Source organism: Lissotriton helveticus, chromosome 6 (assembly GCF_964261635.1).
Source record: "Lissotriton helveticus chromosome 6, aLisHel1.1, whole genome shotgun sequence".
Lineage (NCBI taxonomy): Eukaryota > Metazoa > Chordata > Amphibia > Caudata > Salamandridae > Lissotriton > Lissotriton helveticus.
In genome coordinates this window covers 1084128947-1084156064 of record NC_136067.1, presented here as the reverse complement: position 1 = coordinate 1084156064, position 27118 = coordinate 1084128947, and the positions used below count along the sequence as shown (strand labels likewise).

Genomic DNA, 27118 nt, shown 5'->3' with positions numbered 1-27118 from the left:
AGACCACCCAAAAGTAATTCCACGCAATAGCACTCAAAAGAAAACACTACACCAAAACTGTAGAAAAATACGAGCTGCTTTATAAAAATAATATTCTCCTTATCCTTAAAATATATAAATATAACTTAGAACATTGCAGGTCACTTTTGTATCAGCACTTATATCACTTAAACTGCTAAGCAATTAATCATTTAACTTGTCAGTACTCTTACACTTTTTACTCTAGGATTCACAGTTCATTACTTTATAATCACACAGGTGAAATAATAATCTGCTAGAACCTTGGGAGAGAAAACTACCACTCAATTTAAGTACATGCAGATTTCATGGAATTAATAGGGTACTTTTCAGCAGTGTTAACTGTCATAAAAAATTCCACATCAGTAGTATTCTCTCATTACATCCAGATAACATATAAACAGTAGCTCCACTTTCAGGGATATTTACTTATTTTACTTGTTATTGATAACAGTACAGTTAATAAGTTCACCACATTGGCCAGATCTGCTTTCCTTATGCTATTCCCCAACCTGTGTTTAGCAGGGATTGACTGACCAGTATCTAATTCTCTCCTTTGTAGGCACTAGCGCCACTCCCCCTGCTTTTCCACTCCTTACTTGTTTCCACCGCGTGGTTAAGTTCTTCTCTGTGTTCAGCAGCAAGATGAGAAAGGGGGGGGGGGGCTGAGTACACCACCGAGGTGGTCAATCACTTAACTGGGGCGAAGGCTCCCTGGAAGCTCCCCTGCTCTCTCCTCGCTCGGGCCAGCTCCTCTGCCGGGCGCTCAAGCGGAGAACAGGGCCGATTTCCCAATGCCCCCAAAAACAGCCGAGTCTCTCAACTCCCTCTCCCTACTCGGCCAGCTCCTCTGCGTGGCGCGCGAGCAGGGGAGCAGGGAGACACTCACTCTGGCTGCAGCCGGCTCCTCACGTTGCTCGGCGGGGTCTCTGCTCCCGCGGGCATGCGCTGAAGCGCTCGCTCCGATGCTCCTCCTCACGATGATCGGCGGGGCCACTGATCTCCTCGTCATGCGCGGAAGCGCTCGCACCCGCTCTCAGGAAGGAAAACGCTACTCACGGACCTGCCCGACCCTAGGCCCTTCCTGAAGAGACGATGAACCCGCTTTGGGCATGCGCGAAGGCGCCTTTTTGCAGCGTCTCGCTCTGGCTCTTCCCTGGCAACCGGGTCACTCCCCAACAATGTAATTACAGCGCGGGAGGGCCCCCGGGGTCCCAATCACGGCAGAAGCGCTCAGGACTCCTCAGCTGGGATGAGACTTTCCTTCACACTTCACCACCTTAGCGTTCAGAGGGAGATCGGCTCACTAGCAGTCCTGCCACAGGTAAGGGGTGTAAAGCGCTACCCAGGCCACCAGCTTTCTTCCTATCCTCAGAAGGGAGGAGGGAATCAAGGGGGGGCTTCCTCAGTAGACAGTCACTGTGCACTTTTAAGGCACTGGAACCCCAGCCCACCTTACTGGACGGATGACAGGTTCAGGAGTCTTCTTTAGTTCCGATCCTCCCACTGGGCAGAGGACTGCGCACCGCAGCACTGCAGTCTCCTTCTCCTTGGACTTCCCCTGTTTAGTTTGGACAAGGGGCAAGCTAGGCGCCCAGGGTCTCCAGTAACCCTTCACAGCGGGGTCAGGACAAGTAACCCAAAAGGGGATAATGAGGTGACAACCCAAGGCAGCTTCCCTATCTAGGAGGTCAACCCTATGTCTAACCTCTCCCACCCTTGGCTACAGCCTGTCCTCCAGCTGACTTCCACAGGTAGACAAAATGGCTGCCCCGCATTCCGCCTTATATAGGCTGCCCTTTAGTGGTCCAGAGTGGACCAGAAGGTTCTAGAATGCCCTATGCTAGGCTATGGCCAAGTTCTGGGTGTGACAGTTAGAGCAGTTGGTGGCCACCATTTTAGGTAGTGCCAACTTTCCTGTCAGAACAGGCCTCAGGGCCTGAGGTAAAAGATTATGGGGGGAAAAAGAACACCTATCCCCTTGACCAACACCTAAAAAAATAGTAGACAGAAAAACATTAAGGATATGAGGGGCAAAAAGGGGACAAAATAAATAATAATGAGGAGGGACTGCGCAAAAAATCCAGACAGGTCTAACACGCGTCCCCCCCAGCTGAAAGTGGGGAGAACTACCCAACCCCTTGGGAGTCCTCATCACTAAGGCGGAAATACCTGGAGAGACCGTCTGCATTGGCGTGGTCCACTCCAGGCCGATGTTCCACCCGGAAGTCCATTCCCTGTAGGGAGATGGACCACCTCAACAGCTTGGGATTTTCCCCCTTCATTTGCATCAGCCAACGAAGGGGACGGTGGTCAGTCTGAACTAGGAAGTGCGAGCCAAAGAGGTATGGCCGCAGCTTCTTCAGAGCCCACACCACCGCAAAAGCTTCCCTCTCAATTGCACTCCACTTCTGTTCCCGGGGAAGCAGTCTCCTGGATAAGAAGACTACAGGCTGATCCAGGCCCTCTTCATTTAGTTGCGATAACACTGCCCCAATGCCATGTTCGGATGCATCTGTTTGCACAATAAACTCCTTGGAGAAATTGGGAGCCTTCAGGACCGGTGCTTCACACATTGCCTGCTTCAACTTTTCAAAGGCTTGCTGACAAGCCTTTGTCCAAACTACCCGTCGAGGTTGTTTCCTTGAGGTGAGCTCTGTGAGGGGCGCTACAATAGTGCCATACCCCTTCACAAAGCGACGGTAGTAACCTGTGAGGCCCAGAAAAGCTCGGACCTCAGTTTGTGTCTTGGGGGGTTCCCAGGCCATGATTGCCTCAATTTTTGCCTGCAGGGGCTGCACTGACCCCCTACCCACCAAGTGTCCAAGGTACACAACCGACCCCTGCCCAATCTGGCATTTACTGGCTTTGATGGTCAATCCAGCTTGTTTCAGCGCCTGGAGAACTGCTTGCAAATGTTGCAAGTGGTCCTCCCAACTGCTACTGAAGACAGCAATGTCATCCAGGTAAGCAGCCGAGAAACCCTCCATTCCAGAGAGGACCTGGTTCACCAGTCGCTGAAATGTGGCAGGAGCGTTCTTGAGACCAAAGGGCATCACACAGAACTGGAAGTGTCCCTCAGGCGTGGAGAAGGCTGACCTTTCCTTTGCTCCATCTGTCAAGGAGATCTGCCAGTACCCTGAAGTGAGGTCAAAGGTACTTAGGTATTGGGCAGCTCCTAGCCGGTCAATCAACTCATCCGCCCTGGGGATTGGATGAGCATCAGTTTTGGTAACTGAGTTCAGTCCTCGGTAATCCACACAGAACCTCTCAACCAGTCCATTGGACTGGGGGTGATAGGGAGTGGTGAACCGGTAGGTCACCCCACACTCCTTCCACATGGTCCGCATGTAAGCAGACAGGAAGTTAGTCCCCCTGTCAGACACAACCTCCTTCGGGAATCCTACCCTAGTAAAGATTCCTATCAGGGCCCTAGCTACCACAGGTGCAGTAACAGTCCTCAGAGGGATGGCCTCTGGGTACCGTGTGGCATGATCCACCAGAACCAGGATGAACCTGTGACCAGCTGTTGTTGGTGGATCCAATGGCCCTACAATGTCGATGCCCACCCTTTCAAAGGGGGTGCTAACGACAGGAAGTGGTTCCAGGGGAGCCTTTAGCTTCACCCCTGTCTTCCCACTGGCCTGGCAGGATACACATGTCCTACAGTATGTGTTGGACGCCACTTTCATCTGAGGCCAGTAAAAGTGGAGGACAAGCCGTGCAAAGGTCTTGTCCTGGCCTAAGTGTCCTGCCAGTGGTATCGCATGAGCCAATTCCAGCAGAAAGGCTCGGTATTGCTGCGGGACCACCAAGGCTCTTGATGAGCCAGGTAGAGGTATCTTGGGTTCACTGTAGAGGAGGCCATCCTCCCAGTAAATATGGTGGTGTCCCGTAGCGTCACCTGCTGCCTGGGCTTCAGCCTGACGCCTCAGTCCCTCAAGGGTAGGGCACTCCCTCTGCCCCTTACAGAATTCCTCTCTGGTAGGACCTCCCTCCACATGCCATTCAGCAGGGATGGGCAAATCCTCCAGAGAGTCTACTTCCCCCTCCACGGACTCCTGGCCTACCACTGCAGGTGGCCGATCTGTCACATGGGGCGGGGAAGCCGGAGCAGGCTGTCCCTGTCTCCGTTTCTGACCCTTTTTGGCAGCGGGTTGGGCCATTGTTCCAGGCTCCAACCCAGGCGAACTCCCTCTCCGGGCAGTCGCAGACCGTGTGCTTACACAGGCCCAGTCAGGTGTACCCAGCATCGCAGAATGCGTCCGGTATTCCACCTCTCTCCAAGTGTTGTGCTCCATGTCATTCCCCAACAGACAATCAACTGGCACGGCAGGGCTTACGGCAACTCGAAGTGAACCTGCAACCCCTTCCCACTCAAAGGGAACCTCAGCCACTGGATAGTGGCCCATTCTGCCGTCAGCCATCGCGGCGGGGTGGAGTACATTAGGAACAACCTGCTCTGGAGACACCAGTTGACTTCTTACCATAGTCATACTGGCTCCTGTGTCTCTCAGAGCCTCCCCTCTTTGGCCATTGATGGTCACCCATTGCCCATACTTAATAGTATTTGGGGGCACCTGGATCTTTGGCACCATCTCCCGTTCTCCCAGGGACACTAAGGTGACACCCGCCCACTCACCCCCCTTATCTAAGGGCAACTCCTCCCCGAGCGCTACACTAGCTACTCCCGGTGACTTTCCTCCGGTGGGAGGGGGTGGTCTCTTTGGGCATTTGACATCTCCCTTATAATGTCCAACACCACCGCATTCAAAACAGTGGAGAACCCTTGGCTGCTGGCTTTGGCCAGGATTAGGGTTTCTGGGCGGGTTTGCCCTAGGGGTGAAACCTGCTCCCTTACCTTGGAAATTATTTTGGGGACCTTTGGAGAACTCCTTCTTTTTGTCTCCTCCCTCTTTCTTCTGGGGGGCGCCCTGTCCGGCTTTTTGAGAATCCCCTCCAGCCCCCTTGGAGGACACCCGGGTACTTGCCCAAGTGTCCGCCTCCTCTGCAAGCTTCCGGGGATCGGTCAGCTTGCTGTCCACCAGGTGTTGGCGCAACTCGGGAAAGCATTTCTCGAGGAGATGTTCTTTCAAAAATAGATTGTACAGCCCCTCATAATCTTTTACCTCGCTGCCCTTGACCCAACCCTCTAAAGCTTTCTTGGCGTAGTCTAGAAAGTCTACCCAATTCTGGTTACTCATTTTGTGACTTCCCCTGAATTTTTGTCTGTACCTTTCAGGGGTAAGTCCAAACTTTTTCACCAGTGCCACCTTCATGGCAGGGTAGTGGGTTTGCTCATTCTGCTCCAGAGCCAACAAAGTGTCTCTGCCAGCAGGTGGCATGTATTTGTACAGCCCACCTCCCCAGTGAGTCTCTAGGATCCCGTGAGCCCTTAAAGAAACTTCATAGGCGGCTAACCATTTGGCAATGTCATCACCTGAGGTATAACTAGCGATGACATCTTTAGGTAAGTAGGGTCTGGATTCCCTGGTGTCTACTTTCTTTTCGCTGCCACCATTGTCTGGAGTGGGAGGCCTTCGTATCAGGACCTGTAGGTCCATCTCCTTGAGGGTTCGCTCATGAGCTAACCTCCTTTCCTCCCTTTGCATATCCATCCTAGCTAACTCCAGCCTCATTCTCCTCTCCTCCCTCCTATCTTCTAGCTCGGCTTCAGTTAAACCCTTCTCCAAGACGCTGCTGCCCGCCCTGGGAGGTGTCTTGGAACCTGTCAGTAGATTTCCCCCCTCCCCTTGGTACAGCATGGCAGTCTCAACGACAGTGTCCCTGTCACTCCCTTCTGACACTGGTACCTCCCCGGAATGAGCCTCCACCCATGCCCGTATGCTTGTCTGCAGCTCGCCTTTCTTGGCACCCTTGTTGAAAAACACACCTTGCTGCTGACACCAGTCCTTTAGTTGGGTCACAGTATAGTTATCCAGCTCTTCCACATTTATCTCCATTTTTGCTAGAGTATAAACTTTTCACACAGGAGGAAACCAAAAGTGTCCTAGGGTCAACCTCCACCCACCACCAGAAATAAATTTAGAAAAAACAAAAATGTAAATTGGGAGGGCCGCAAGGAGAAAACTCCTGGTGTAGGTTTAGTGTATTGCGTTAAATTACTAGTGAGTAGCTGCAACCAAGTCAGTAATCCCACCGCTAGGCACCAAATGTTGGAACTGGGGTAGCCTGGCCTAGGGCAAGACAAACATTTCAGAGGCACAGTGTTAAGGTTGCAGACCACCCAAAAGTAATTCCACGCAATAGCACTCAAAAGAAAACACTACACCAAAACTGTAGAAAAATACGAGCTGCTTTATAAAAATAATATTCTCCTTATCCTTAAAATATATAAATATAACTTAGAACATTGCAGGTCACTTTTGTATCAGCACTTATATCACTTAAACTGCTAAGCAATTAATCATTTAACTTGTCAGTACTCTTACACTTTTTACTCTAGGATTCACAGTTCATTACTTTATAATCACACAGGTGAAATAATAATCTGCTAGAACCTTGGGAGAGAAAACTACCACTCAATTTAAGTACATGCAGATTTCATGGAATTAATAGGGTACTTTTCAGCAGTGTTAACTGTCATAAAAAATTCCACATCAGTAGTATTCTCTCATTACATCCAGATAACATATAAACAGTAGCTCCACTTTCAGGGATATTTACTTATTTTACTTGTTATTGATAACAGTACAGTTAATAAGTTCACCACATTGGCCAGATCTGCTTTCCTTATGCTATTCCCCAACCTGTGTTTAGCAGGGATTGACTGACCAGTATCTAATTCTCTCCTTTGTAGGCACTAGCGCCACTCCCCCTGCTTTTCCACTCCTTACTTGTTTCCACCGCGTGGTTAAGTTCTTCTCTGTGTTCAGCAGCAAGATGAGAAAGGGGGGGGGGGGGGCTGAGTACACCACCGAGGTGGTCAATCACTTAACTGGGGCGAAGGCTCCCTGGAAGCTCCCCTGCTCTCTCCTCGCTCGGGCCAGCTCCTCTGCCGGGCGCTCAAGCGGAGAACAGGGCCGATTTCCCAATGCCCCCAAAAACAGCCGAGTCTCTCAACTCCCTCTCCCTACTCGGCCAGCTCCTCTGCGTGGCGCGCGAGCAGGGGAGCAGGGAGACACTCACTCTGGCTGCAGCCGGCTCCTCACGTTGCTCGGCGGGGTCTCTGCTCCCGCGGGCATGCGCTGAAGCGCTCGCTCCGATGCTCCTCCTCACGATGATCGGCGGGGCCACTGATCTCCTCGTCATGCGCGGAAGCGCTCGCACCCGCTCTCAGGAAGGAAAACGCTACTCACGGACCTGCCCGACCCTAGGCCCTTCCGGAAGAGACGATGAACCCGCTTTGGGCATGCGCGAATGCGCCTTTTTGCAGCGTCTCGCTCTGGCTCTTCCCTGGCAACCGGGTCACTCCCCAACAATGTAATTACAGCGCGGGAGGGCCCCCGGGGTCCCAATCACGGCAGAAGCGCTCAGGACTCCTCAGCTGGGATGAGACTTTCCTTCACACTTCACCACCTTAGCGTTCAGAGGGAGATCGGCTCACTAGCAGTCCTGCCACAGGTAAGGGGTGTACAGCGCTACCCAGGCCACCAGCTTTCTTCCTATCCTCAGAAGGGAGGAGGGAATCAAGGGGGGGCTTCCTCAGTAGACAGTCACTGTGCACTTTTAAGGCACTGGAACCCCAGCCCACCTTACTGGACGGATGACAGGTTCAGGAGTCTTCTTTAGTTCCGATCCTCCCACTGGGCAGAGGACTGCGCACCGCAGCACTGCAGTCTCCTTCTCCTTGGACTTCCCCTGTTTAGTTTGGACAAGGGGCAAGCTAGGCGCCCAGGGTCTCCAGTAACCCTTCACAGCGGGGTCAGGACAAGTAACCCAAAAGGGGATAATGAGGTGACAACCCAAGGCAGCTTCCCTATCTAGGAGGTCAACCCTATGTCTAACCTCTCCCACCCTTGGCTACAGCCTGTCCTCCAGCTGACTTCCACAGGTAGACAAAATGGCTGCCCCGCATTCTGCCTTATATAGGCTGCCCTTCAGTGGTCCAGAGTGGACCAGAAGGTTCTAGAATGCCCTATGCTAGGCTATGGCCAAGTTCTGGGTGGGACAGTTAGAGCAGTTGGTGGCCACCATTTTAGGTAGTGCCAACTTTCCTGTCAGAACAGGCCTCAGGGCCTGAGGTAAAAGATTATGGGGGGAAAAAGAACACCTATCCCCTTGACCAACACCTAAAAAATAGTAGACAGAAAAATATTAAGGATATGAGGGGCAAAAAGGGGACAAAATAAATAATAATGAGGAGGGACTGCGCAAAAAATCCAGACAGGTCTAACAGAAGGCAACAAGGTGTACGAGATAAAGAGGGGTAACGCAACATCCAGTGAGTTTTATTGCATACAGCAAGTGTTGCACATGGAACAAATACATTCTTGCAAACATAAAAACAGTTTTCCAGGTTTGTACCTCGGCAGGTGGGAGGAGCAAGTGGTACATAACATCGAACTATTTCAATCCCACGCAGTCCTCTGGGTGCGATATATTGATGACATTTTCTGCATATGGGATGGCACACGAGAGGAAGCTCTCGATTTTGTCAACATCCTGAATCAGAATACTCTTAACCTCTCTTTCACTAGTCACATTGAAAAAACAACTATTGAGTTTCTTGATATCGAACTCAGTGAGAATGATGACCGACTGATAAGTAGGTTATATAGAAAATCAACTTCAGGTAACAGCTTACTTAGAGCTAACAGCTGCCATTCAGGAGCTCTTATTGAAAGCATTCCCTATGGGGGAGTGTGGTTTGGACGGCAGAGCTAATGGCTGCCTGATCCTGCCGCTGCGCCGTAAACGACAGTGAAGCAAAATACTCGGCTAAAAATCTGGGACACAAACCTATGGAAGACTGAGCCGAGCATCGGAAATCCAGCTCCGTGCTAAGACACCAACCACAAGGGGCAAGACACGTCTGAAAATGATAAAAAGTGACTTGAGGAGCGAGACTGCCTACAGTGAAGCGAGGCAAAATGGCGGCCATGAAACTGAAACCGGGCAGTGAATCGGAGAAGCCGCGCAGAGACGGACAAAGGTTCCTACTGTGGCGCACACGGACAACAAAGCCCACCAACCGAAATATTATCCGACACAGAGGCGGTGAGTGCAAGGCGGCGAGCTAAAGCACAGCGCGCACATAGGAGAGCGGGAAAGTCTGGCGCAAATTTTAACCAAGATGGCAGATATGAAAGCAAAACTGGGCAGCGACTGATGTAAGGAAGTAGAGCTAGGAGAAACAAAGGGCCCCACAATGGAGCAAAGCACGCTCAGCAAAAGCTCGCCGAGCCCGCGGTACCCGACACCAGATTAGGGGAAAAGCATCTGAAACACATGTGGGGAGGGCGAGGTGGTGAGCTACATCGCAGGGCGTTCCCAGAGCGGCCAGACCAAAGCCCAACACAAGCCTGAATCGCGAGACCACATCCCTACAGTACCGGCTAAGAAGCATAACCAAAACGGGAGCGACCTCACGTGCAAGAAGAAGCGCGCAAAATAAAACAACCAAAAGGGCGTTTCACTAACGGCACAGGGATCCCTCGACATCTCAACAACGGCGCTCTAAGCATCGGGGAGCGATGCATAGTGAAGCGTGATTCAGCCGAACCAAGTGGCGCCAATGCAATAAACCCTGAACTGGAGCTGACAGTCGCACGGTAAAAGGGAGGGAAGGCAGTCACAGACATACAAGCTCTCGCGCTAACGCCTCAGCACAGAGAGCGAAAGAATGATCAAAAAGGGCCTCACAAGAGTCATGGGAAGACAAAATAGCCAAAACACAGCCAGCCCAGTGCAATGTCAGACAGAGAAATGAGGCTGCAGCAACAGAAATTGAAGAAGAGCAAAAATGAACCTGGACCGGTCGACTCACCGATCAAGCAAAAACCGGACATAAGTAGTACCCTGGAAATGATCCTAAAGAAATTAGAGAAAATGCACGACTTGACAAAGTCTACAAAACTCACTACAGACACAATCCAACTAGAGATTGCTGCAGTCAGAGCCGACCTAAACGCCGTGAACATTAGGCTGACAATGGCAGAGCAAAGGATCAGCGACGTGGAAGACTATACCAACAACGCGAGCAGAGAAGTGACGACAATAATGGAAGTAACAGGGGTGCTACTTAAGCAGACAGCTGAGATGGAAGACAGGAGCTGCAGAGGGAACATGCGCATATTGGGGATCCCAGAGGGGGCAGAGGACGCAGCGGGATCGTGCGCAGCATTCCTCGAAGACCTGATCCCCAAAGCCTACAGAGTCCCAGCCTTCAAATCCCCGACTCACAATGCTCGCCCCATCATATGCAAACCCCCAAGATCGCAGCATACAGAGGACTTTTTTAACTATGCATGCAAAAACCACCAGATCAACTGGAAGAGGCACAAGATCATCCTCACACAGGACTATTCCAAACCCACGGTCGACACCAGGAAAGGCTTCCTAGCCATACGCCAAAGACTGAAAAGTAAAAACATCTTTTGTAGCTCCCATAAAATTCAAGATAATAGACAAGGGGAAAAACACTTTTTTACCGACCCAAAAGAGCTGACCCGCTACCTGGACAGACCAGCAACTCAGACCATGGACACCTCACAACAAGCGTCAGCAAAGAGGTGCCCCTCACCGGAATCAATCACCGGGTGAGGGGGCTCATGAAGAACACATCCTCTGCAACAAATCTACTTCAGTAAAGTACCTACCTCACGGATGCCGCGATCTACCTTAAGACCAGACCTACCTCGTAAGAAACAATACCTACCTCACGCCGACAGGTGAAGCGAACCAACACCCAACCCTGGTAGACAACAGGAAGTCTCCGGAAATACAACGTATCCTTTTGCTCAGGCTCCCATGCGCACAAATACAAGTACTCTCTCGACAGACCTCACCACAAGTCTGACAATGGAGTTTGCAATTCTGACCTAACAGACAACATGTCTCCAAGAGGCGGAATGGCGATCCTTCTGTCGCAGAACTGACAAGCAAGTGTATGGGGGGGGAGGGGGACAAGGGGGGGAACGCTCTAATGTATCTCTGTTTTACGCTCTCTATTTTCCAATCTTTGCTTCTTTCCACACTTTATACGTCACTGCACACAACGGCGGACATCGCCTACAAATCTGCACATAACGCTAGAGAGCCACACCGAGTCTCCAGAACACAAACGACCCCGCAGGGTCCAGAGTGTTGGGCACACGAAACCACCGCAACACACAACACCAGATGGCGAGTAACAAAACACTCACCATGGCCGCAGACCTTACTATAAATTCTCTAAATGTCAAAGGCCTAAACCATCTCATTAAGCGCAGGAAGATAGTGAACTACCTAGCAAAGACAAAGGGCGATCTAATCCGGTTACAGGAAACAAAACTAGACGAGGAAGACCTAAAACTAGTCAGAGCAAACTGGATAGCGCATACGGCCTGCTCACCAGCAGACAAAAAAAACGCGGAGCTCTGACCCTAGTATCCAAGAGATCAAAGATATCGATAGATTGCCAATCTCGGGATAAGGGGGGTAGACTACTAATAACAAACTTGCCAAGAGGGGAAGAAAGATTCCACGTGGCGAACATATATGGCCCCAATACTGACAACCCCACATTCTAGGAAGGCGTGGCAGAAAGAAACACTAGACAAACTTCACCAGGGAGAACTCGCGTTTGAGGAAGGGGACCTCAACATCCCACTTGACCATACACTAGACAGACAATCCTCCTGCCCATACCATCCCACAAAATCGCACACAGCACTACAGAACATATGCACCAAATCCAACCTCAAAGACGCATGGAGACTACAACACCCGGACACTAGGGACTACACCTTCTACTCCAACCCTCACAACTCCTACACCAGGATAGATTACATTCTAATATCAGGGGCACACACGCACCTGATAGACCAATCAGATATAGCACCAAGACTTCTCAGACCACTCAGCCATCAGCGGCTGCCACAACGAAGCGGTCCCTAGAAGATGGCGCTTCAATAGGGAAATCATCTCAGACCCAGAAAACAAAAAAGAAATAGAGATGGCCACATCAGACTACTTATATCACAATGACTCCCCGTGGACTAGCGCCGGTACACTGTGGGAGGCCCTGAAAGCAACGATCAAGTGTAAATTAATAGGAATCAAGGCAAGGATAAACAAAAAGACGAACTTGAGAATAACCCACTAGAAGAAGAGATAAAAAAGCTAGAACTAGGCCACGCAAAGGACACAAAGAACGATGCACTCCTGACCTCACTAACACAGCACAAGTACGAGTACAATAAAATCCTGAGCGAAAGGGCAGGGCTGTGGTTCAACAAGTGCAAAGCATGAAGCCTATGCCAAACCAACAGAGCAGGGAAACTATTGGCAGCGTATCTGAAGCACAAACGCAACCAGGTAACGATATCGTCAATAACAGATGCAAACAACAGAACACACATGCGACACAAGGATATCCTCAACACATTCCAAGAATTCTATGCAGAGCTATACAACTCAGAGCAGACGCTTAACCAAGAGGAATGCACTAGATACTTAGACAGATTAGGGCTTCCCAAGCTAGACCCCGCAGACGCAGCAAAGCTAGGTCAGGAAATCAGTGACGCGGACATTGAAAGGGCAGTCAAATCTCTTAAACAAAATAAGGCCCCCGGACCAGACGGATACTCTGCTGACTTCTATAAGACCTTTCTAACTCAATAACTACCTACCATGAAAAGAGTCTTCAACCAGTCCGCAAAGACAGGGTTAGTTCCCCAATCCATGACAGAGGCTAACATAATAGTCATCCCTAAGGAGGGCAAAGACCACGCACTACCAAAAAACTACAGACCTATATCCCTCACCAATGAGGACTGCAAAGTCTACGCCAACATCCTGGCTGTCAGACTAAACGCGGTCCTGCCCAAATTAATCAGTAACGCCCAAGTCGGCTTTATGCGTAAACGTATGTCTAGCGACAACACGCGCCTTTTCTGCCATATTCTAGAACAAATCTCCATGAAACCGGAGCCAGCTGTGGCGATTGCACTATGCGCAGAAAAGGCCTTCGATAAGGTCTTGTAGGCCTTCCTAGAGCACTGCATGCGGACCTTCAGCCTGGGAGAGACATACATAAGGATGGCCATGGCCCGCTACCAGACCCCCTCAGCCCGTATTACAATTAATGGCTCACTCTCGGACCCTTTCAAACTGAAGCAGGGAACCAGATGGGGATGCCCACTCTCGCCGACACTTTCTTCTGGCCCTAGAACCCCTCATTCAAGACATAAAATTAAACGAGAACAAAAAAGGGGTTGATATCAAGGGCACCGTAGTAAAATTAGCCGGATACGCGGATGATATCCTGATATTAACAGAACAACCAAAACCCTCCATTAAGGCCCTGATGGCCACAATAGCACAATACTCCAAACTATCAGGGTATAAATTAAACAACGAAAAATCAGAATGCAACCCACTAAACATCTACTGCATGAGAGATTCGCTGGGGGATTTGAGTTTGACTTGGCATACGGGACACATCAAGTACCTAGGCATACACTTCGGTACCGACCTGTACAACACCCTATGCCACAATGAAAAGTTCCTTATAGAAAAGGTTAAGAACCTACTAGAGGCCTGGTCCCCGAAATTCATTACATGGTGGGGACGCATAGAAACGATAAAAATTATGATCACGCCGATGATCAATTACCTGTCAAGCATGCTTCCTCTCCTCCTCACAGTCGACTTCCATCGAAAAATCGACAACATGCTCACCAAATTCCTTTGGCGGGACAAGAAGGCAAGGATCAGTATTAAGAAACTGAGGGTGGCTAAATAACAGGGGGGCTGAACCTAGCAGATTTCAAAGTCTACCAATTTGACTTCCTTGAAAAATAGGGCACTCATTGGGTGGCCCAGAAGCCCGACTACACACCAGCGTGGTTAATGGTAGAGAAGGCCATTCTAAACAACCTGCACCCTCTTGCCCTACTCACGATGAACACATACTCACGCACATCAAAGCTGACATTTAAAAACACAAAAACAGCACTCCTAAAAGTAGACAGGAGAATGGAGGTTAGCATCAGGGGATCCAAGTCAGAGTCTTTGTGGTCAAACAGCAAAATCAAATATAAGGGGAAGAGTCTTAACTTTGAGTCATGGATAGAGAAAGGTATATGCTTTCCAACCAACTAGAAAAGGGGTCAGCCCCTACTACTTTCTCTGACCTGAAAACAGACCATCAACTAGAGGACCTAGACCTTTACAGATTCCTAATGATAAAAGCAGCTTTGTCGAAGACAAAACTATTCACCACCCAGTCCTCGATCTTTCGCTTTGTGGCTAACATCAACAAACTAGGACACCAAGTCTCACAAATTTACAAGCTACTACACCCAAAAAACACCAAACTTCAGGGATGTGGAATTTGAATCGCCTGACGGCCGAGACATCTAGATATAGTACCAGGGCAAGAAGTTTTAATGGTTTTTTTTGGTTCAAAGGACAAGCAGATTTGATAATTTTTTTTGGGGGGGGATTTTTTATTGGATTCGCACTTCCTATCATTATGTATTAATTGGATCTGTTGGAATATATTTTTTATTCTGCTGTGCTTGCTTTTATGATTTTTAACATGGAAATCGAATAAAGCTATCTTTGACTTGACTTGACTTGAGATTTGATAATTGTTAAACCACATACAAAACTGCTGCTCCCTCGAGCGAACAGTTAAAAAATCGGAAGCAGATGCCGTGGTACAGGCTCGAATTTGTGCGAGTCGAGATGCGTTCGTTTATCTGGTTAACAAGAGCCGGGACAGAAGATGGCTGTCGGCGTCCTCTGGCGGATAAATTCAACAACTGAAAGAACCAATCACTTGGATTTACCCTTCCTACTTTAGGGCACATGCGCTATTCCAATTTCTGTAGTCTCTTGTACTTGTTCTTTAGCTGCTGTCCGCAAGAAGACATCGCCACAGTTTGAAAGGCTGAGGATGCGGTCAGTTTTTGGATGTTGGAAACTGGTGTAACCTCTTCATACAAACCTGAGGTCTAATGTATGTGGCAATTACTCTTACCTCCAGCACAGCTACTTTACTGTGTCATTTATTTTCATGTAAATGCCCTAAAACATTCACTCTCCCCCATCTCTACTTATCCCCATTTTATCTTCCTACCCTCCACCACACTATTCTTTCTTAAAGCTGCAGGTGGTGTCTTGCATTTGCAAAAAGGTATCAATCTTCCATCTGAGTAATCCTGTCTCCTTATATGCATGCTCAATGTAACCCCAATTCACAAGCCCCTGTGTATGGTTGGTCTCTACTTTGCCAAGTCTAAATCCAGGCCTAAAGCATACCCCAGCATCCACTCAATCACTCTCTACTCAACAGCTGAGAAATATTTTAAGAATATAGCATCATTTATGCTTTTTGCTTAGAGATTTCACCTACCAGCCGCTTTCTTTATGCTTCCTCCTGGGCTCCTGTCTAAACCATAGTGTATCTGATTCAAGAAATACCAGACTCTGGGTCCATTTCTTGACAACCTGCAGGTAAGCAAGTGGTGTTTGGGCCAGACCACGCTGCAGACATGATCCCTGTTGGATTCTTTTAAAATTAGATCAGGCAAATATCAATAGTTCTTTGGCTTATGTCTTACGAGGATACACTGGACCTGGAGACAGTGATCTGTATTTTCTTACAGGGCAGACTACCCTCACTGGAGAATAACGGTTGGGGTGAATGCCAACTACTTCTTCAAGGAGCTTACCGAAAATGACATTGAGTAATCCATACAGGTTAATTTTGCAGCTCTCCTTAAGGTGGAATGTTTGTGTTGAATTTGCTGCAGAAGTCTAATTCAGCCACTGCACTGTGGTAACTATTACTGGCGGAACCTCACAGCTCCAACCACAACTGTTTTGAAAACACTGGCATTTCTTCTGATATGTTGTCCATACTGATAACGCACAATTCATCCTTCCAATATGTTGTTCATAGTTTTAACACAGGATTTATTCAGCAGTTCATCATGAGCATACCAGTGCATTTTTATAGATCGTATTCCTTTCAGTTTGTATCATACCACATCAAAATCCTGCTGGGACTGACAAGATTCACAAGAGAAGGATTTTCAGACCCTTGACCCTGATACCAGCTACTTGCATGAGGTTAGTCATTTCAGATGTCACCACGGCTGCTGCACAACTGGTTATTGAGTTAGTTTTACCTATCTAACACAGGTAAGGTAAATGGTTCTGAAATCCACTGAAGCCTTCCAACACTTTCAATCAGTTGTTTCCTATGGAAAGACTTAGAAATCCTTTTTGTAAATCGGTAACACAAACTGGGTTTTGTTGAAGATCCTACTGACTCTTTACCAAGTTTAATGGTACCGTCTCTTTGGGACTGCTGGTAAGACATCCATATTTTAGGCATAAACCTGACCCTCTCTCTCCGGCTGATTGCTCAACCATGGGCCCAGCCTCAAGAGTTGTCTTTATTACCATTACATGTTGCAATGTTACAGCCACCCAAATGAAAATCTTTCACATCATGTGAGATGATGTTAATTGGACTGAAATATACCGAACTGTCTGCTAAGAAGAAAAGAGTTCTGAATCTTGCCCTTTACAGATGAATCAGAAAAAAACATCCTTTGCTCTGCTGAATAAAACATAGTTAAGGCATATAAAGAATAACATTTATGTCCATCTCTGACTTAGGGCTGGAGCACAGATGTTTTGTAGAGATCAGCTTGGGTCTAAAATTTTTGTTACTGTTTTTTATTTGCCAATTCCTAATGCAAAATGTACATTGTAATATCGTTTTTTTCAGTGCATGCACATCAAATAATTAAATAAGTAGGAGTCTGGACAAGTTGATTTCATTGCAGGGCAAGTAGATTTTGGTAGCCTGTTGTCCCTTGGACAAGTACATTTTTAAAAATATTCCACATCCCTGCAAACTCAATGCTAAAACAACCGAATATTGGGACAAACAGCTTAATCTCCCGCTAAATTACCTGGAGTGGAAAACTCTGGTCCTCGGCCACAGAAAACAAGATCACCCCAGTCCTAGCACAAACAAAATACTGGTTACTACACAAGACCTGCTGGACCCCAGACCGACTTTACACACTAGGCCTCAGGGAGGACTCTCTATGCTGGAACTGCAATACACAGAAGGGGGACATAGCACACCTTATCTTCCACTGCCCAACACTCAAGGTATTCTGGGGAAGGGTGTTTGACTTCACTGACAATGTGTTTAAATAAAAAACAATGAGGGACTTCGCTTCCCTTGCCACAGCATTTATGAGGACTGATCTCTCCTGTGAGAAGGATAAGGAGGTAATGGACTTACTACTGACTGCGGCTGTTAAACTGGTTCTAAACAACTGGAAAGACACTAGCAAAGTTAGCTACCAAGGATGGCTAAACTGGATTACTCACCTCAGGGGAGCGGACAGTTTGGCGTTGCAGTACTCCCCCTGGAAGGCGTCGTCCAGGGGCCTGTGGGAAGCCCTGGACAGGTCTCCTGACCCATACAAGCCCCCATAAACGAGTGAACCTAACTTTTTTTTTGCGCATGGGGAGCCTCAGAAACAACCTCAAGGACCCTGAGCTGAGGACAATTGATATGCAGTTTGACATTTCGGTCGCTATGGATTTTGCCTTGATTGTATACCTCTCTAATAGGCTATACTATCCCTTTCTCCTCTCTATTCCTACTGTGCTGTCCTTTTCCACCTTTCATCGCCTTCTTCTATCAAACCATACCACCAAGTGGGTAAGCATGACCATAGCAATGTACTAAAGTTTAAGGGCCAACCTTGGTGCTGCCTGCAACTGACTATGTTGATTGTATACACTATATAAAATGCTAATAAAAACCATTAAAAAAAAAAGAAAGCATTCTCTACGGCGAATTAATGAGCTAGGAGACATTGAAGCAGTGAGGAAGGATTCGACAATGAGGTAGCTATCATTCAACAAAGATTTAAAGAAAGAGGATATAGTAACCAAACTGTATTAAGTGCTTTTGAAAAAGTGAAAAAACTGGATAGAAACCATCTACTATTTCCAAAGCCCAAAGACACAATAGATGAGAAAATCAGATTTATCAGCCCTTATAACAACCAATCCTCAAATTTGAGAAAGATTCTTTAAAAATATTGGTGTGCGCTACAGACAGATCCAGATTTGGCACCGGCTATCGGTGAACACCCGCAGATAATATTCAGATAGGCCAAAGCCTTACAGGATTTGTTGTGTCAATCATTGGTCAAACCTGAAATGACTTGACATAATGTCAAAGGTTTCTATACATGTAAACGATGTAAGGCGTGTAAGTTCAGTAACAGTTGCAAACGAGTCCAGTTGTCATCAGATCAGAAACCATTTATCATCAACAAGCACCTTACTTGTGATACAGAGTATGTAGTATACGCGCTTATATGTCCATGTAAACTTGCCTACATAGGCAGCACAATTCATAGGGCTAAGAAGCGTGTTTCGGAACAATGATCAGCATTATTCGGTGGCTCGCCATTTTAAAATACACCATGCCCAAAATTGCAATCGGATGAAATTTGTAGTACTTGATACCATACCCACCAAGGAAAGAGGGGGTGATTGGACTACAGAGTTGAGACGACTTGAATCCAGGATGAAAATTAAATATGACACTGGGTATTCTAAAGGTTTGAATCTGGACGAAGAAATGCTGGTTACTACACAAGACCTACTGGACCCCAAAGCAATCATGCTTGTTGGAGAATATATATATATATATGTATATATATTTATTCCAAGACAATCCGATATTAGCGTGTATAAAAATCCAGGCTGCAAATACGGACATAATGATAGACCAGACAAAAGTGGATTACCGACTGTCTTTAAATCTTAGATGAGTACGGCTTGGAGACCACAAGCAAGAAAGTTTATACATTAATAAGCAAACCAGAGAGTTCCAATTGAATAGCAGAGTATAAGTAAAGTAATGACATTCAAACATGAATTCCTTGCAGCACAGATGATGTAAGTGAATATAGGGCTTCATTTCTTACATGCACACATCTATTTAGTCCCAGATTAGTTATCTAATTCACAAAATAAAACCACAATCTAAAAATAGTTCTATGTTTAAAAATGGCATGTTAAATTATAAAATGTTCTGTGATGCCCCCGAAAAAAAAGATTAACGAAAGTTTAGGGACATAGGGAACTGGCCAGTTTAAATGACTGCAATTAGGACGTACGTGTCACGTTGAAGGGCCTTGCTCAGTATTTCAAGTTTCAGTGCATCAACATCCTCTTCTTCCTCCTGATTGGGGAAAACATTGTTGGATATGTCTTAGAATGAGATCTCGGTAAAAACACAATGTATGCACCATAGCATTCTAACTCAAACAGAATAAAAGATCTGCTTAGATGTGAGTAAGTCAATATTATCATCTTTAACCTCTTAATAAGTGAAGCAGTAGTAGTAATTCGCATTAAAATGGAATACAGTTTCATGTGCACACATGTATCGTTCTGAAGACACAAACATTTTTAACATGCAACATACCTCATATCCCAGTGCAGGATGTTGGAATGTGGAAACCTTCATACAGCAGGAGAATGGGGGTGGAAAGACAGTCCAGCTGCCCTACCTGATACCAACAACATATTAGAAGAGAAAGAGACAGAGGAGGGGTGTGTATGTTCGTGTAAGAGATTGAACAAATAAGGACCATCTAAACACTTCCTAGCCAAGCACATGGCTTACATTTTCTTCATCACACCTATGGGGTAGGTGCTATGCTTATTTCACAGAGAAGACAGTGACAATGCTTTTTCAGTGTTGCTTGTAAATATTAGATTTGCAAACCTACCCTCAGATCCGAAGACGCCCGAAACCATATGCATGGTTAGCTCTCAGATGCAGCAGCATCCACAGAATCTAGTTGGTTAGTTCAAATGGGACTGTGTCAGTGGGACTGCAGACAGCTTTAAAGGTTGTCAAATGTTGTTATACTCCTTACATGTTTGGAGAGGAGTCAATCAACTTCCCCTTGAAGGAGAATCACTGATCATGGCATATAAAGAAGGTCTAAGGGGGTAACGTACAGGTCTCAGTACCAGAGACACAGAGGTCCACAGGAGATCACAGTATTAGAGTACTGAAGGTGGTCCCAGTACCTGAACACAAGAGTACTCCTAATTTCATGTGGCTGCACTAAAAGGTACAGTATCTTTGCAGATGGATTGTACAGTTGGGATTTTCAAGCACCAGGGGTCAGTAATATTTACTTAGGGATGCAGTATCTTTGAAGCCGTGGATGGCTGGTGTTTTTTTTTTGCCTTGCTAGAGTGGGTTCTGGATTGTGTCCTCGAGACGAGGGACATGCACAGGGGGAAACATGAGTCAGGTTTTCAACTGCTGATATAAACAAAACCACACAACAGATCGGAACATTATTTTTGCTTCAGAGATCAGGGAAGTCTCAGTTAATTACCACTTTGACAGTCCCTAAGACTGTAGACAAAACAGAGGTGATCCTCAAGGTCTAGTGAAGGCAACAAATGGAGCGAAGCAAAAAGGTTTAACCCCAAGACTCTGTACAAGACGATACTTCAACAAGCATCAGGCAGTGGAGATGGGAGTTCAAGCTTTCTCTCCTGCTTAGCTTCCCAGGGGTTGTTAGGCAGCTGGGCTCAAACTAATTTCAGACAGGCTTTCCTCTGGAGCGTGCTGTCCAGAAATCCTTTCTCGTAGAAGGCAGGGCACACTTTTCACCAGGTAGTTCTAACAGCTCTCCTAGAAGGAACCTTAAACCAGGCTCAGTTGATAGATGGCTGGAGGATAGCAATCAGACTCCACTCCTGGTTTGCAGGCTATCCTCATCTGTACTGCATTGACCAATCAGCTCCTGCACACTGTTTGGAAATGGCCCCCCAAATGTAGTCAATTGATGTATTTCAATGCACATTATTTGTGCATGCAAGGTTCATATGTGGCAGGAATCCGGTTTTGGCACAGAAGTGTATTCAAGCTGAGACAGAACGCCAAATCACGTGGCGGGCAAGGGAGGCAGACAAGGAAGTTTTAGCAGGTGCCCTGCAGGAAAACTACAAAAGGACGAATCTGACCTTCAATGCAGATGCCCATTGTAGATTAAACTGCCTGAGACGTACGCCTCAGCTGGAGAAGCTTATTCATTTGCTTGGTAAATCGACCAGAAAGTCCATCTGCATTTCCATGCTGTAATATTACCTAAAGTTCCACAGTGAAGTATAGCTCCTCAAAGGAAACAGACAACTGGAGCAACTTAGGGTTGTCACTCTCAATTGTCATCAGCCAATTGAGGGCTAGACTAGGCCTAACTCCCCCCCCTCTCTTACCTGGTACTGGTCCTCCAACCAGTCTAGGATTTTTCCGACCTGGCCTTAGTGCCTCGAGGCCCTGTCTCACTCCTGCTGCTCCTCTCACCTTCCCTCCACTCTCTCGCCTCTTGGGCCCTCGGTCCTCCTGTTCACACACTGTTTTCTTGACTTCTCTTTCTCACTCATTGATCGCTCTGCTCTCTTTTGCTCTGTGCCATCTTGGACTACTTTCACTGCCTTTCTGTGCTCTTTTTGGGCTCTTTCTGTGCCCTCTGCTTTTCTTATGGTCTGTCTGTGCTCTTTTATTTTTAGACTATCTCTGTTTCGCTCTTTTGCAAACTCAAATCTCACACTTGACGTCACATTCTTAGAGCCACTTTCCTTAGTCTTTGTACTCTCGCCTTTGTTTTGTTTCTTTTTGACACTTTTTACCAATTTTGTCTCCCTCCTTTCTCCCCAGGCCCTTTTATCCCCCGTCCTGTGCTTTTCCTCCCTCGAGGCCCACTTACCTGCTCGCATGTGTTATCGGCCGCTTCTTGCATCTTCTTCCCGCCCTTCCCTAGGACAGCCCACCTCACCCCTGCGCTTCCACTCTAGGACCTACTTAATGGCGACTGCTGTGCAACCCTATTGAGCAGGTGCCTAGGCCCAGCTCCCACCCCCTCACTTACCTGGGACAGGTCATCCGACCAGCCCAAACCCTTTTAGATATGGTGCTGGCACCTAAAGGCCCCACCTTGCTTGCATGCTCCTCAACACATGCTCACTCTGTAAACACGCCACCGATGTTGATTGTGAACCCCTGCATATGCAGGAGGTCTGCCGCAGTCTCGAGGTGGGAGACAACTGTTTGGGGCGGGCCTGCTTTGAACAGACAGTCATCGAGGTAGGGGAAGACTGTTGACCCCTGCCCTCCACAGATGTGCTGCAACCACCAACATCACATTGGTGAACACCAGAGTGGTGCTGGTAGCCAAAAAGGGAGCACAGCGAACTAAAAAAGCTCTTGCCCCTGAGTGAAATCGCACATAACACCTGAGGGCAGGCAGAACAGGGATGTGGAAGTAGGCATCCTACAATTCCAGCACTACCATTCAATCTCCAGGATCCAGTCAGACAGAACCTGTGCAAACATGAGCATCTTGAATTTCTCCTTCTTCAGGAAGAAGTTGAGAGGCTGAAGGTCTAACATAAGGTAGAGACCTCCCTCCTTCTTGGCCTCCAGAAAGTAGTAGGAACTCCAACTACAATCTACTTCTGATGTTATCACCCTCTCAATGGCTCCTTTGGCCTAAAGAGCCTTCACTTCTTGATGGAGCAGGGAGAGGTGGTCATCGGTCAGCTGGTTTGGGGATGGTGGCTTGAACAGTGGGGACTCTAAGAAAGGGACCGATGGAGTAACCCGCTGAATAATTTAAAGTACAGACTTGCCTGATGTTACGGACTGCAAGCTGGGCAGGTGATGTCGAATCCTGCCACCAACTGCCAGTGACAATAAGAGGGCAAACTAAAGTGGTTTTCATTTTGCCGCTGCTGGGGGTGGTGGACTAGGTAGACCTCTGGCTGAGTGTTCCATGAGGATGGTGGGAGCTGGATCTTCAGCCACGAAAGGACAGGGGAGTCTGTGGGCCTTCCTGACTGGGCAGGAAGGCATGTGGCTGGTAGCGCCGACCGTAGCATGGAAGGGGGGGGGGGTGGCAGACCAAATGTGGTTGGCATGGGGCCACTGAGAAACCCAGTGGCCAGGCAATGGACCGGCTGCCGCTAAAGCGCTCCAGTGTGAAATCTGCCTTATTGCGGGTGCCATCGGAGGGCATGTATATAAGGGATGCTTGGAATGAATCCGCTGAAAAGCCAGTAGATCTCAGCTAGTCGTGGCATCTGAGTGCCACTGACGGTGAAATTGCTCTGCCTAGCGAGTCAGTTGTATTCAGTACACAGCGAATGGTGACACTGGCTGCCTCTTTGCCATGGACAAAATCCTGGGTCATTATGGATCAGGCCTCTTCCAAGATCATGGATACCGAGATCGAGATTGCTTGCGAAAATGAATTCCAAACTGTGTGATTGTATCAGCACAACAGGCAAGCAGTGTTCACCAACTGCAGTGCAAGGCTAGCAGAAGAGAAATCCTCTTGCCAAAGTTATCCAGCCTCTTGGTTTGGAAGGGAACACACCAGTGCTGACTTTGGAAGTGGAGGCCTGGGCAACCAGACTCTCAGGTATGTGGTGTCGAGTGAGGAATGCTGAGTCCCCAGGAGCATGCCAATGGCAGCGGGCAACTGTCCTGTGCACAGGAACCCCTGTGCAGGGCTTGGCCCACGCACCGAGCAGGACATCTGTAAGGGCTTCATTAAAAGGGAGAAGTTCTGTGGGAATGACTACCGGCAGAAGCACCTCTGCCAATAATTTCGCCTTGACTAAGACTGAGGGCAACATAAGGTCCATGACCTCAGCCGCCTTACACCATGGCAAATGAAGCCCCTTCCTTTGAAGCTACACTAGGAGGAGAGACTAGATCAATATCTGGGGAATTGTCCAGACCACTGGCATCCAACATTTCCTCATACTAGTTGTCCTTGGGCTTTTCTAAGGGGTTCAGGTAGCCATGAGGCTCCTCAGATCCTTCCCAATCATACTCCTCACAGGGCCTGTCCGAAAAGGAGGCCCTGGCTTTGACTTGGAAGGTCGAGTTGCAACCGGAGTCAACGCAGAAGCGGCATCGTAGTGGAGTCGGTTATGGAGAGATCAGCACCGCTGCGGAGTACCACGTCACTGGAACTAGCTCCGGGGAAGGTTGTGGTCTCGCGAACTGAGCCGATGCAGATCTAGCTGGCCCCACTGCCGCCGATGGCAGACCCACCTGCGGAAATCCCGAGTGCACACAGTGAAGCCATGGGGCCCAAAAGCACACCAGAGGAGACGGCCCGCCCAAAAATTAGGTGCATGGCCTCATAAAACTCACATAGCTGGGAGGGGTTCACTGCGGGAAATTTGGGTAAACTCAGAGCAGACCCAGGGGCAGGTGCTGCGGTTGGCACATGGGAGCACTGCCTAGAGTGGTGAGGTCATTCCGAACACCTCATCAGATGACTTTGACATGTGCAGTGAAGTTGAAAACCGCATCAACTTGTTGCATTGTTTCGATTTTTTGGGGGGGGACTTGCCTGATGACTTTGAGCAGTAATGAGCGCTTGCAACAGCTTTGTGAATGGGCCCATGGTCTACTATGTGACTGGGAACTGTAGTGTTGTAGAGTGCTCTGGTGTCAGACGTCAAGTGCTTTAGGGTTTGCTTATGCAGCACCTTTAGATTTGTGGCCGGCTTCAGGCACTAGTGGCAAATTAGATGGGGATCTGTCAAAGACATCTGTCTGTGACGGGAACCACAAGGTTTAAACCCCACAGGATTTTTAGGGGACATCCCTACACACAGGTAGGTAAAGTCTCAAAAAAGGTGTATAAAAGTAAAAGAAAATGTTGACCAAAAAGTTGAAAGAGGTATTGCTCTCTGGAATTGTGCTGATGCTGTGGAAAGAAAAGAACTGATATAAGCACACCGGCGTAGCTCCTATGTAGGCACTGCGCATGTCACTTCTGACGCAGACGCCGCCAAGCCGAACGATGCCAGTTACCGGCGTGCAGAGGTACTGTTCAAGATTTTTCTGATCCAGTCTGATGCCTGGGGAATATTCTAAGGTAAGGACTCTGCATCTAGAAGTCTCAATCAGATTACCATTTTCGGGCTTTGTGTCAGGACAAGAGGCAGGTATTATGCTTTTACTTTCTTCCATCTTTCCCCAGCAGCATCCTGAAATCAAAACTCAGAAAACTATATTTCCCAATAATATGTAAAAAGAAACAGTTCCACCAATCATCATCTTTCTATTCCCTGAAAAGGCTATTAAATGTCCTGAGCCCCTTCTTTCTTCACTGATCCAGCAGCAGAAACGTATCATTTCCCTGTCTTACCAATGCTTATTTGTGGGAGATATCTATTAGTGTGGTTCACTGTATTGGGTTAACCATTTTTTCTCTTCATACTTCATACCATGGGATTGGCCCTGTGCAGCTCTCCTTATTTTAAAAGCAGGGACATGCATTTGCACAGAGCAGTCCTCCAATAGCAAGAGGGTGCCCTTATCATGAGGAAGCAGGGACACCACATCAGCTACCTCCAGCTCTTACCAGCCTTCCTTTCACTCATTCGGGGTAAGGTGATCCTAGACAGGACAGACATGATCGCCATGTACTACCTACAAAAGCAGAGTGGCACTCACTCTCTGCCTCTCTCCTGGTCAGCTCAAAGCATTTGGCACTTCTTCACTGCATCCACCTCATGGTAGAATATCTTCCAGGAGTGGACAATGACCTTGCAGACTTGCTCAGCAGGAAAAACAAACAAGCCCATGAGTTGGATCTCCACCTACAAGTCCTCTTCAGCTACTTCCAACTTATCTCTTTGCCAACCTCAAAAACAAAACGTCCAAGCTTCGCATCCAGGTATCCACACCCATTTGCAACACACTATGGACACACTGGTCGTGCTTATGCTTTTCCGTCTCTCTCGCCCCTTCCCTTTGTGGTGATGAAAATGCGGCTGACACCTCAGTTTCTTGTCCATGAAGACACCACCAGGGACTGACAGCCCTGGTTCCCTGCACTCATCAAAATGTCAATCATTCTCCATGAGAAGCTCCCCAAAAGGCCAGACCTTCTCACTGGGAACCATCCAGACCCTAGCAGCTCAATCTAGCAATTTGGCACCCTAGAACCTCAGGCTTAGTTACCTAAGTCGTCAGCAAGAATGCCTGGATATACTACTAGAGTCTTGCAGATGAACTGCAAGTGCATGTTATGCGGCAAAGTGGAAGAGATTTGCCAACTACCTCATCCTCAACACATGGACCTCCTAAAATCTGCAGTCCAGGATATCACATGCTATTTACTGCATCTGCAAAAGCCGGGCCTAGCCAGCACTTCCATAAGACTGCACTTAGCAGCCATAGCAACATACATGCGAAACATTACACATTTCTACCTTTTTCGCATATCAGTGTTTAAAGCCTTTATGAAAGTTCTCAAAAGAGTCATTCTCCCAGGGTTCCCCAGCCCCAGTATGGAATCTTAATATAGCCCTTACCATACTCATGGGACTTTGAGCCCTTGCACTCTTGCCCTCTCCAGTACCTCTCCTGGAACGAGGCCTTTCTTGTTTCAGTAACTTCTCTTAGACGCATTACTGAGATGCAAGCCCTCACACTACAGTAACCTTTCTTTCAGGTTCCAAAGGACAGGGTGGTACTCGGAACCAACTCTAGATTCCTGCCTAAGAAGGTTTCCCCTTTTCACCGTAACCAAATAATAGAGCTCAAATTCTTCATTCCCCTCTCTAGACTCCATAACAGAGAGAGCTGTGTAAACGTTAGATGTTAAATGCACTCATGTATTAGATTGACGGAACTAAACCTTTCTGCAAGGCAGACCAGATATTTGTAGCTTTCACAAAACCCTACAGATAAATAAATTATTTATTGTGCGATTATTTAAAATCATTACAATAAAACCATAAGTTCATTTGTGCATGTTACGAACATTACAGGGCCCATAAGAACATTAACATTGTACTGCGGCTAAAAATTACAAAAACT

General features: G+C 47.6%; 1 protein-coding gene across 1 annotated transcript in view; it reads right to left on the bottom strand.

Moving 5' to 3' along the window:
• Nucleotides 1–27118, bottom strand: part of NUP133 (nucleoporin 133) — a 1231428-nt gene that overhangs the window by 117552 nt on the left and 1086758 nt on the right. The window contains exon 24 of the mRNA XM_078648729.1: nt 19359–19423. Coding sequence (XP_078504855.1) covers nt 19359–19423 — 65 coding nt within the window. The remainder of the gene's footprint in view (nt 1–19358; nt 19424–27118) is intronic.